Below are 12,621 nucleotides of genomic sequence, written 5' to 3'. Positions count from 1 at the left end.
TTATTACGGTAACGAATTGTACTGTATCTCTCTTCCGTCGTCTGAGATGCAAACTAAGGTCCAATAGTAAGCACACACGCAGAAAAAAGTCAAATGTATTTTGAAGTTGTGAAAGGTTCCTATGTGCCCTAAATTGTGCAAAGTATTAAACCTTTAGATTAAAGGGCACTACTGTATTTTTGTTAACCTGTATGATGAGAACATCAATGCTCAGATTTTTTCCCCATTAACGCACTGTTCACTCTTATGTTGGGACACTACAATAATCCACAAGAATCTCGATGTTCATCACAATTCTGACAATGGAATGATGGATAACATAAATAAGGTGTATTTTGATTTTATGAGTAAATTAGGGGTCACTGTGGAGTTTACTTAGAAGATGGTCTGTGGGCCAAGAAAGGCTGTGGCTTTAGAAATAAGAGTAGACATTACTTTTATAATGGCAGAGCTCTGAATGGAATATTTATAAAGAAAAGACAGGGTTGCTTGGATATCAGTTCAAATCAACAAGCTTTATTTGCACGACCACAGAATTACAGTGTTGCCAAAGCATATACAATCAATACTACATTTACAGCATATACATATTATAGGACATTTACTTACGTCACATAAAACAGAATATTATTGAGAGAGAGGATCACTGTCTATGCTTCAGGCTGTAATATGAGATCACAGTGGGCTGACAGTTTTATTTCAATTCCTCCTCTCCCAGCAGGATTGGGAGCTGTTCTGATTCTAGCAGGTGTGGGAATTCTGGAATAACATTTTGTTAATATAGGGAAGAATGTTTGTCTAATCCCAGCCTGTCCTCTTTTGAGATTTCATTACATACTAAGGACAGTATATTGGCAAATGACAAAGGCAGTATGGCGTACAAGAAATGCTAAAGTTTCTTTATAACAAGAATATCAAAATGTTGTTAGAGCAATCAAAATATTTTTATTTTATAACCCATTGTGATGAACAATATTTTAATGTGCTTTGCAGAGTATAAATGTATAGCACAAACATACAGTAGGTACAACAAAATCAGTATTATAATGGTAGAATAAAATGAAATACAGTTGTACCCAGTACATAACATTTCTACTTTAATTCGTGGGATTTAAATAAATATTTTCTTAAATTTTGAAAAATATCATTTGTATAATCCTGCTCATGTGCAGTATAGGTCCACCTCCATAATTAAAATAAAAAATTGAAATCTGTCATGCAGTCTGATTTAGAGCAAATAAGGCAAAAGTTAACTAATCTTTAGTTTAATCACCCAGATGTTAAACTAACAATGTCATTCCGCATTTTCAAGTTTATGTGTGATGAGATAATGTTGCAAACTAGAAATTAAACAAAAAGAGACTTTGAGGCAGATTAGCCTTTTTGTTAAAAAAATAACCAACTAATTTATTAAATTAGTTTACCATTTTCTGCATTATGTTTTAAACATTCAATTTCAAGTGCCAGCTAAGGACAGAATGCTGGGACACACTGATGGGATAATAAATAAAAATGTTGAAGATTTCAGGTAATAAAATTCATATTGGTCATTTGATATCTTGCAAATAAGACTCCTTAAAAATACCAGCCCCGTCCCAAATACCTTAACCAGCCCCAAACATGTTTTCTGTTATGTCAAGTCACTCTCACCACCTTCTTAGTTTACTTCCATGTCAAAACCTATTGGTACTGCTCTAAGCGATCTGGACGTCCTGCACTGTAGATTGTATTTGAATTCCAGAACTTAGAATCGTACTTCACATTTTCATTCAGTCAACTACTGGCTCAAAAACGTATTCTTCCCAAAGGAGGCTCAATCTTCAAGGTACAAGCCCCTTTTCCCAAATTTCAGATGGAAGCCGGTTAGTATCATAGCTACTATCAAGATGACACCACCCGTCACTGTGTAGGCAATGGGCAGGAACCTGTTCTGACCACCAAACCAGCTCACTGTGGAGAGGATCACAAGCTTTTTGCCTTGAAAATATTTTACAGGAAAATCTGAGTTTCAAAAGTTAAGGGAAATTCGTTTTATTTGTATTTTTAAATTTTCAGGCTACAGTCTATGTTTTGCATCTGATATTCTGCACAGGAGGGGATTAGGATCCCCCCAAAAAAGACACAGAGCAAAAATAAAAGAATCACAGTATTCTGTAGACTATTTTTGATACAGTGTGGTTTTAACAGAATTGCATCGCTTAAATTAGATAGAACATGTTTCATCAGTGGTGACTTACTTTTTAGTTTAAATTAGGTCTTGTAATTATTGTAGTTTTATCTTACAACATTAGAATTCAATATTCTAATGTAATAACATATAAATAATGGTTTACAAGAATATTTTCAGGTAAGGAAAAGGAAAGGCTTTACTTAATATGAATACGGTTATTTATTCATATAACATGATACAAAGTCAGCCAGAGAGAAAATTCTAATTGAAAGTGATTGTGATTCTTTGAGAGTTTTCTGTATTGACTTACAATAAACCAGAATATTAGAACTGAACACCTAAACCTGCCACTTACAGTTTACTTCTTACCTGTGCCTCAGAAAACCCCAAAAGTCTATTAAAAAACATTAATAAAGCTTTTGCAAAAATAGAAGTTTTTTAGCAATTTGAAAATAACCTACATAACTGTATTCAGACCTAGTGTAAGTACATCTTCCTAATTGCTTTTTGTAACTGGAGAATTAATTATGTCCACATTGCAATAATTCATATTTCAAATATGCTTGGAACTTCTACAGTATGTGACAAAGGGAAGAAAAGATGAGGAAACTCTTTACTGAAGGATACTGTAGGAAATCTGGATGCTGTAGTTTCCTCCAGGGAGTCCATCAGCGAATGCTGCAAAGCGGCTCAATCTGCCATAGAGTTTCTTGAAATTCGGGAATGCTGCCTCCCTCATCCAAACAATGAAATCATCATTTACAAAACCATCGTTCTTGGTGTCTGTTGGATCCAGCTCAAAAACTGGCTTCTGCCAATAGAATGGCTGACTTGTTCCTGAGTTAGAGAACCCAGAAGGACATTATTAGGACTTGCTTTCAATGGCTGGGTGACAGCTCACATGTGACTCCTGACACACAAATCAAACAAATGTGGAGACTCTTTCTACAAGGATTAAACCATGCAATATGGGAGAACTTTATGTTTTAAACTCTGCAAAATCCTTCCCTTGAACCATGACAGGAAATATAAGGAGAGTATTAGTGTTTTCCATACTAGAATTGTAGAAAAAAAACTTTCTTGCTTTTCAAAATGTCTCTAAAATACGTCACATTATCTGCTCTATGGTTTTGCAATTACAAATACTTCTTCCCTGCTGTTGGATTCAGCTTTGTGTATTTCTCCTTCATGTTAATCATACTGAAATAACATTGTACCCTGTAATGTATTTTATTGTTCTCAATACTTGAAATGTATAAAAACTCACAGCAGCAGTGAGGAAATTCGTATATTTAACAGTCTAAGTTCATGCACAAAGGTCTGAATGTTTAAGGAGTTAACTGAAAGTTTCTGTAGAAGTTCTAATTGAGAGCTGTCTAAATACAAGACCATTGTCATACTTCATGTTGAAAATATGATCAAGGTACACATTTATGGTGAAAAGGCAATTCTGGACAATTTGTAAACAGATGGCTTTTCCTGCAATACAGACCTGCAAAGACAGCAGAAAGGCTTTCATTATATGGCCCTGGGTTCCTAAACTTCACATTTTTGTCAGTGTACCATGCAATCCCAGTCCGCAGGAGAGGCACAGACATGGCCATCCCTTCATTAGGGTGGAAGACAAGCTGAAAGGAATCTTAAAAAAAAAAGATCACAGGCCATTGTTCACCAGCTTAATTTGTGAAGATATTAGAATCGAATCCCCGAAATCATAATGTTTACATGTACTAAATAAACACTGATCAACCAAGAATCTGTTTAATACTTTTGAGAAAGTCTGAACAAGTTCGGCAGTACTTTTTCGGAATCAATTTTAAGTCACTGTAAAAATTGCAATATTTTTTCTTTAACGAATGTGTATTACATTTTCAAAATGGACCGTGGAACTCACCGTTGAACATGCTGTTTGCAATAGCTCCACAAGGTGCAATGGGAGTGCCATGTTTATATTTGTCGAATGGTGCACAGGTGCTTGATGGATTCTGAATTGGTAAAATACGGTTAATAGTGTTATATAAAAATTTAGAAAACTTTACCCCTTATCTATGCCTGAGAAATACCCAAATTTCTATCACCAATTATAACATTTCTGAGAACTTCACAAATATCTGTTAAACTGCAATCAGAACTTACTTTTCCTAGCTGTGTTTTGGAACTGGAAAATAATAATAGTAAGATAAACGTTAATTATGGGAGGAAGTTAATTGTGCTATAAATATTGTAGATGTGAAGTTGAGATCTAAATCCAAATTTATCATGAGGCATACTGTATTGGAAAATACTTTTTTTTTGTTTCATACTTAACATGTATTTACATTTTAAAGAAAACACAGAAAAATATATTCCTCTCCTTATAATAATAGTACTGAATAATCTTGATTTTACAGCAACACTAATCTGAACTCACAGTTTAATTAAAATGGTTTTGACAATGATGACATTTTACCATCTTAAACCCTTTAGAGGCATGAAAGCAATGGGCTCAGGTATCGAGACACCTATTCCAACCATCATAAATAGCTTAAAAGATCACACTCAGAATAATAAGAAATAGTTATACAAGGCAGGTTGGATTCCACTACTTTTAAACAAGATGAAAATATATTGTATTTTAATGAAGAATCAAAGAGCAATGAATTGTTTTTCATCACTATATCAATAAGCATTTATGTTATAATGTTATAAGTAGTATGTGTGAGAGAAATATCCTTTAACACAAGAATGACTTTAGGACAATTGTACTACTCAGTTAAAAAAAAAAAAACCTTTGATTTCTGCAAGCCAATCTGAAAGTATTTGATCTCCTGGTAAGACTATGTAAGGCCACACAGTTCTTGGACTGCAATGGCACAGCATCAGGAATATTAATGTGTTTGTCTGCCCAGTTTTATCCCCTGACCTGCGTCCAGCAGAGTATCTGCTGTACCACCTCACTAGTTTCATAAATAGGAGACAACCGTGAAAGGACCATTTTCACCAACTGGCTGAAGCATTCCACAGCAGCCTATCCAGATGGTAATCAGGTCTGTGCATTCACGCTGCAATTTTCATCCAATGTCATATTATACACTGAAAACTCATCATGATTCTTTAATATGATTTTGGTCACATTTGCTTTGATTTTGTTTGATATACTGTAGTTGTATGAGAGACCCGATTGTCATGCTTGCTTTAAGAATAAGAAGGGTTGCAAATGAGATGAAGCTGTGTTGCTCATCTAGCCTGTTTGGTAGTAGATGGAAATTGATCGATGCAAGGATCTCATCCAGTAATTTGCTGAACAGCTTCAACAACACGGCTGGGTAGCTTGTTCCTTACTCCCATAAGCCCTATGTAAATAAGTGCTTCCTGTTCTCAGTTTTAAATGTACTTTCCCATAGTTTTAACCTATGCTTCATTAATAATTCTGAAGATGTCCATAGGGTTGAATACTTTATGTCAAATTCTTTGAGGATTTTGAATACTTGATTCAGGCCTCCTTATAATCTTTTCTGTTCAACATCTGTTTTAGTATTTTTTTTTGTTATTGGTGTGGGACATTCCTTTAAGTATTTCATTGCTTTTCTCTGTACTGATTCCAGATATCTTTTTTGTATCACGGTATACACTATTCTACTGTTAAAAAGGTCTTGGAGATTATACAATTTTAATTTACCTTCCCTGATTTAAATTATACACTTGTAACTGTATAACTGATGATTCTGTTTTGCCTATTTATTGCCTCCCTACTTTGTCTGGAAGATGTAATGAATGTATCAGTTCTTGTGCATCAGTATATCTCCTGCGACTGTTTTGGAAGAGAAAGACTAGGTGGATGTAGGTTATGAAAATATTTTTTCTACAGTATATCTGAAACAACAAATATAAGTGTCAATTAAGAAAAAAAAGCATTCTTGTGCTGAGGTCTGAATCATACACTGAGAGGCATTAATTAGGAAACAAATGAGTACAGGAACCATAAGCATCTGTTGTCATCTTAAAGGCACTCCGTACAAAAAGAAAACTTACTTGGAAGACATGAAGATTGAGAAAAGCTATATGTAGATGGTATAAATTAGTCAGATAACGATAAGAACTTACTTTTAAGTTGAATGTACGACCTACAAGCTGTGCATCGTCCCTTGAGTCCATGTATCGCCGGAGGTTTTGATGGAAGTTGATTAACCCATAGTAGACATACACATCACCCTGAAAAGTGAATTGAACATACAGCTGTATAACAATCTCAGATGGTTGCAAAGCAACCTACTTCAGTGGTTGTCATAATTTGTAAGATGCTTGTCGGACATGGCCTCATTCTACAGATCCTCAAATTCTACAATGAGAGCCACTTTTATTTGTACCTTTGCCTTTCTGTAGTTTCTTCTGAATATAACAACTAAACAATTTTAAAAAGAAAAACACATTTACTGTATTTGAATGGTCACTCCAGTGTTAGGTTCTGTGCTGAGAGGACTATAATTTGATTACTTACAACAATTTGCTCTGGGAGAGAGAAGGTGACAGTGCATCGACAGTCTTTGGTTGAATTCAATCTGTTTTCACGTAGTTCATAGCAATCAGAGCAGTTACCTGTGTTTGTATAGTCAATCTGGAATAAAACAGGTGAGTCTTACATTAGCCAGAACTTTAAAAGCACAACATAACAAGTGACTGCATTACAATTCCAATTATATCTAATTTCCGTCAGTTGTGGTAAGAAACGCAATCCTATGTGGACCCAATCTGTATTTGTTCTACAATAAATATTTATTATTAATATAAATATTAATATGTGTTGGATTTCATGCTTTCCCCAGTCTTGAGACCTAGGACCTAGAGATGTGAAACTACCCCAAAACATAACAGACCCCCATGTGATACTTGACAGTGGACATGAGTGCTTTCTCAACACAAACAAAACACTGATGAGTATTTTCAAAAAGCTCAATTTTCATTTCATGTGACCATAAGACATGTTTCTAATTATCATTCAGATGTAGTTTAGCAAATTCAAGTCTCCCCTTCTTGTGCTTTGCCTACAATTTCTAAATTGTTCCTGTCCTGCCTGGCTCCAGGTGCAGACCAACCAGTCACTGTATATCTGTATCCCACTACCACTGGAGAGTGATGCCCTTGCTCTCAGGTCTGCCCTTGCCCCCAAATCCCACCCTCACCTACCAGACAGGTGACATGGCGTAGCACAGTGCCTATAGAAATGTACACACACTTTCCGAAGTAACACATTTGTGGCCTAACAGCCTGAAATCAAGACACTTTCAGTTAGAATTTTACTTTGAATTACTCATTGTAATACACATCTCAATACACCTCACAGTGAAAACAAAAATCCTCAAACATTCTAAAAGGTAATTGAAAACCTAGAAAAATGATAAGTATACATCCACACCCCTGAATTAGTACTTGGTGGAAACCCCTTTTGCTTGAATTGCAGCCATAATTCTCTGTGATTTGGATAGGTCTGTATCTAATATGAGATGCATGTAGGCTAAAATGTGGCAAAGTTGACCGGTTCTTACCTTAATCTCGTGGGTTGCAGCAACAGTGACAAGCAGCCAGGCCCCAGTGAGAACACACAGCAATCCGATCAGGAAGAAAAATGGCAGCACAGTCTCGGCAGTAAGAGAGGGAGACCAAGCAGGAAGCTTCTGCTGCTTAAAGGCTGTGCTGTCAGGGCGCCTTGCAATATTGTCATTTTCTTTTGGCATATTCCCCACACCTGCAACTTTGCAACTCTGCAAACTGAAGAGCTTCAAAACCTTAACTGAGATAGTGTGTCACAAAGTTGGCAGTATGTTTTCATACTGCTTCGGCAGCAATGTAGAAGTGTTGGGAAAGGGGACTGTTACTCATTAACCAGAACTACAGTTGTGTCCTTCCTCTTTCCTCTTTTTCTTGGACAGCCTTGTTTTAAAGAAACATAGGCTCTTTTGTTCTCTCTCATAAAAGAAAAAGATTTCATTTGTACAGTAAGATACAAAAAAAACGATTTGGTAAAAACTAAAATCTATTCCTGTCACAAGGGTTTAATAACTGCAAACAAATTCTGCAGACAAAAAAAAAATAATTCTGCAAGATCATAGAGAATGCGATCAAGATATTTGGTCATCATCACAAATGTTTAACGATATAAGATAATCGCACTCTGAATGAATGTCTTTAATGCATTCGCTGAAACTATGAATGAGCTGTTCACTAGCTTGTAAATTCTAGTAATATAGTTCAGGCACACAGCACTCCCTAACTTGAATGGCTAGAACACCAAACATCAAAAGAATGATATTTTTACCAAACAATACACAAGAAAATCTAAGAAAATACAATAACTGCTACACTGATACTACAACTGATAATCTTTCCAAAGACAGTGATCAGTTATTCTGACTTAATGGTCTTGTTATGTCAGTGTATGTAGCACAGTCTTTTTATTGAATAATCGTGAAACATGTGGTACAAGAGATCACTAGACAAAATAAACAAACAGATAATTTTTTTGGGGACTGGTTTATTTTGCTTCCATAAACATACCTTGGTATTGAACAGCATAAAAAAAAAACAAATGCCTGTTTAAAACATGTTCCACTAAGGATTGTAAGTAAATAAAATACTACATACAGTAATCTGCATTGTTTGGGAATCAGCAAACTGGAGGAAAAACTTGTATCAGTATTGCTGCTGATATGAAATTTCTTAATACAGCCCCAATTTAACTGTTCCAGCTTTACAGGCCTGAATGATGCCAGTTTCCAGAAGCTTCAGCATTTCCAATCTGACCTAAAAAGGGTCAGAACAAAAGGGAATTTTAAAAACTCTAACAAACCTGCATCTACTTGTGTACATGTGAAAGCGTTTTGACATTGAATGAATTGCTACTTTACATAGACCATACTGAGAACAGACAGCCACATTATAATTGCTTGCTTCGTTATGTTTTTTATTTATGCACAGGCTTCAGGTACTAACACTCTAAGAGATGGCAAAAAATGAAAATGGCAAGTGATGGTAGGAAACACTCGTGTATGAAATTTCTGTTAAGAAATTTCTCTTAAGCATCACAGTCATTTAGATTTATTACCCGGAGGGCTTATTTGGGAGATATAGTGCATTTTACAGTTTTATATAGTTTTACAGAAACACTGCTATTCTTGGTAAACATTTTTTCTAGACATTTACTGATTTAAAAAAAATACATTCAAAATGACCACTTAAAGGTAAAATGTACAGGACTACATCTTTTAGTTGGTGGTATATTAAGTCATAATGGTAAAAAAATATATGTGATAAAGACGAAGTAAATATTATGGGAATTTTACCTCACTCCCTTTAAGCTCACCAGTTCATACTTAATGTTTACCAGGTATATTTCCTTCTCCTTCATAGCCAGGTTATTATTTACTGAAGATAAGGTAAGCATCCAGCGGTCTTCACAGTAAGCCAATATTCTTTTGTTTAATAAAAAAATCACACCTCAATAGGATGAATGTGCAAAGTCCAGTCAGTCAAATATTTACTTCCCCTTTCTTTCCACATGGAAAGAAAAAAAATGTTCTTTACCCTCTGCTTAATTGGCTCGCAGGTTTATAAAAATTAGGTGCTCAAACTCCTGCTGCGCTTAAAAGCGACATTTTTGTATTTAAGATACAGAAGTAAAAACATTAACTGTAATCGTGACAGGCAGAATCATACCTCGGGTATGTCAGCCAATCGTCTCAGCTTCTGGTCCCTCCAGTTCCAGTCTAACACCACATACTTCAATGCGTTCAGAGTCAAGCCATCTGTAATACATTCAAAAACAAGTTTCAGGGAGACTCAGTGGCCCCTTAGTACTTCCTTCTGTTTAACAGAGCTCTGCTGTAACCTTGCTTTCCAGGCATTTCTTCATACAGGATGGGCCTTATGTCACAGTTTGTTTAAATTCATTCATGTTAACGTGGCACTCAGGAATGTTTTCTTTATTATATGTGTACTTTATAGCAAGCTGCCAGGAAATATATGGCAAACATCCTTTTTTTATTCAAGGACATTTTGATTTTCAGCTTTGCGCTACCTTGACGTTTACCCTAAGGCAGGACATATTTTTGCAGAGAGGCGGGTAAAACTGAATGTTTCAAAACTGAAGCACAAACACAGTTCCACCAAAAGATGGCAGTACATAATAGCTCCTGCTGATTGGAACCACACTTTTCAGCTTTCTAATTGGGCATCTATAAACTCGCACCTTGTGCTGTCCTTACATGAGAATACTCATATTAAAAACGACACACAGCAGCTGTATTTTGCTTCATGAAGGAATACCAGGAAAAGGTATCTTACCTTTCTCTATCAGAGCTTTAATTCTGCCAGGGGTTCCTACCCCGATGTGTGCCACACTTTTTTCCAGATGCTGCATCTGTTGTTCTACCTGAAAAAAAAATTGTATAAATGTGGAGAGGTTTGTATTATTAAAAATAAAAAAAACTGACCCAAAATAAAGGATTTGCATTACAGGTAAAACTGCAAACTAAGATGTTTTGTGTTGGTTGACTGTACTGTATACTGAAACAATTCAAAAACAAACATTTTCATCCCAAATTACTCGGTATACAATGCTGTGCTATCATTTTTATTCCTGTTTTAACATTGCTTCATTAGTTATTATTACTGGTTCCCTACCCATGTAGAAATTTCTTGGAGTCCATATACCCCTTTTCTGCTATTCGTTTCCTCCCACGTTTGATAGTGTGGTAGGATATGCATTAGCCAGCCTCAAAGGTGAGGTCTGCCAGCATAAAACACACACTGGCGTACCAGTTTTAACAATACACAACATTGTAATTGCAATACGAGAGATGTTTCCAACAGAAACCACACAGAATGTCAGCAGGTGCCAGAATGCAGGAATGTCAGTAAAATGCTAAGAGATCGGAGGATTTCTCCAGTCGCTTCTTGAAAGAAAGTTCTGACAACATGAAGGGATGGTTGCTTGTTTCACAGCCCTTTGCAAAAAGAAGTGTCATCCCCACATGTCTTGTCAAGAGAATAATGGGGAAGTTCTAGACAATGTGGGGAGACACTACAAAAAGGCTAGCAAAACTTTCAAAGTTCTTATATTATATATCGAGTTTGACATCCGATACCCACACTCATGGGCTGGATGGAAGAGCATGGAGTTTATGCATTTAAATTGATAACTTGACCTTATTCCCATTTTTTCTTCCCACAATAGAATATTTTAAGACGAAAACTGTAGTTGCCTCTAATGTCCTTATTTTGTCAAACTGGGACACAGAGAGGCATCTTGCCCATACTTTAAGAACATAAGAAAGGTTACAAGCAAGAGGTGGCCATCTGGTCCACCTAGCCCATTTGCTAGTTAGCAGCTAACTAATACAGGTTCTCATTCATGTAATGATCAGGGATTTCATTAATCATTTTTGTTAGAAGACAGGATATTAGTTTCAACTACATTGCTGGGTAACGTATTTCAGACCCTAGTGACCCTCACAATTTGGAAAAGTCTCGGTGCATCATGGCCATGTAGTATGTTTTGGTATGTTTTGGAAAGATAAGGTCAGAAGGCCCAACATTTTCTTACATATTATGATTTTCTTACAAAAATCATTACTGTCAGACAGGAGCATAGCTGATAAAACTTGTGTTATTTTTATTATTTGCAGCAAACATATTATTTGAGAAATCAATGTCATTCGGAACAAAAGGTTAATAATAAATCATGAATTGATTATGAATCAATTATTGTAATGATCGCAATTATTAGGATTTTTGTAATTATCTAATTACTGTCAACGATATGGTGTTTTTTATGTCTGAAGCTTAATGGAATCAGAATGTTTCTTATTAAATGGGGGGGAAGGGAAATGAAAAAAAATTTGGGAGATAAGCCTTTTTTGTAATGTATTGCCATAGATAATTAATATTTGGATTAAAAATGACATTTATTATAAATACATATGTATTTATTATTATATAAGTTGCTTCTCCAATTGGAACTACAGTAACTCTCCTGTAAAGCACTGTGAATCTTGCATGACTAGCTGTGATTTGTGGAGTCAAATGTAGGACAAGCACTTCTGCTGGCCCTCATCCTCCTCCTGCAGTACAGGAGCCACTGCTGCAAGATCTTATTGAAGGCATCTTTTCATTTCCGATTTTTCTCTGGATTTGTTTACAAACAGCGTATACATGTCTTGTGATTCAACAAAATGGGACACCACAGGATCACTGGTGAATACTTTAGTAAGCCACTTTTTTCATCACACTATGAATGAATTATAAGTAGTAAGAAGCACTTTTTAATAATTATCAAGAAACAGTTTAGAACATAAATTTGTCTTGATACTGCCACTAGCTGGAAGTTTTCAGTAACAGTGGTTGACTACACTCTTCTTAGAACGATTTCACAATTGTCCTCATTAAATGAAACATTTTCAATGATTTCCCAGCAGTTT

At 35.6% G+C, this 12,621-nt stretch overlaps 2 protein-coding genes across 6 annotated transcripts in view; both read right to left on the bottom strand.

Annotated features, from left to right (window-relative positions):
* Positions 1-496: 496 nt before the first annotated feature.
* Positions 497-8,030, bottom strand: tmem30c (transmembrane protein 30C). The gene is made up of 7 exons (XM_006639273.3): positions 7,693-8,030; positions 6,648-6,764; positions 6,254-6,361; positions 4,065-4,155; positions 3,663-3,809; positions 2,798-3,007; positions 497-2,001 (listed from the first exon to the last, which is right to left on the bottom strand). Exons 1-7 carry the CDS (start codon positions 7,879-7,881, stop codon positions 1,814-1,816), a joined length of 1,050 nt encoding a protein of 349 aa, XP_006639336.2. The 5' UTR covers positions 7,882-8,030; the 3' UTR covers positions 497-1,813.
* A 631-nt stretch (positions 8,031-8,661) lies between these two features.
* cmss1 (cms1 ribosomal small subunit homolog) overlaps positions 8,662-12,621 on the bottom strand; it is a 133,475-nt gene continuing 129,515 nt past the window's right edge. For all 5 annotated transcript variants that reach the window (XM_069178861.1, XM_069178860.1, XM_069178859.1 and 2 more), the window contains 3 exons: positions 10,487-10,574; positions 9,860-9,948; positions 8,662-8,947 (listed from right to left, as the gene is read on the bottom strand). In XM_069178861.1, coding sequence (XP_069034962.1) covers positions 8,864-8,947; positions 9,860-9,948; positions 10,487-10,574 — 261 coding nt within the window. In that variant the 3' untranslated portion in view covers positions 8,662-8,863. The remainder of the gene's footprint in view (positions 8,948-9,859; positions 9,949-10,486; positions 10,575-12,621) is intronic.

This window comes from Lepisosteus oculatus, chromosome 15 (assembly GCF_040954835.1).
Source record: "Lepisosteus oculatus isolate fLepOcu1 chromosome 15, fLepOcu1.hap2, whole genome shotgun sequence".
Taxonomy (NCBI): domain Eukaryota; kingdom Metazoa; phylum Chordata; class Actinopteri; order Semionotiformes; family Lepisosteidae; genus Lepisosteus; species Lepisosteus oculatus.
This window is presented reverse-complemented; position numbering and strand designations above follow the sequence as displayed.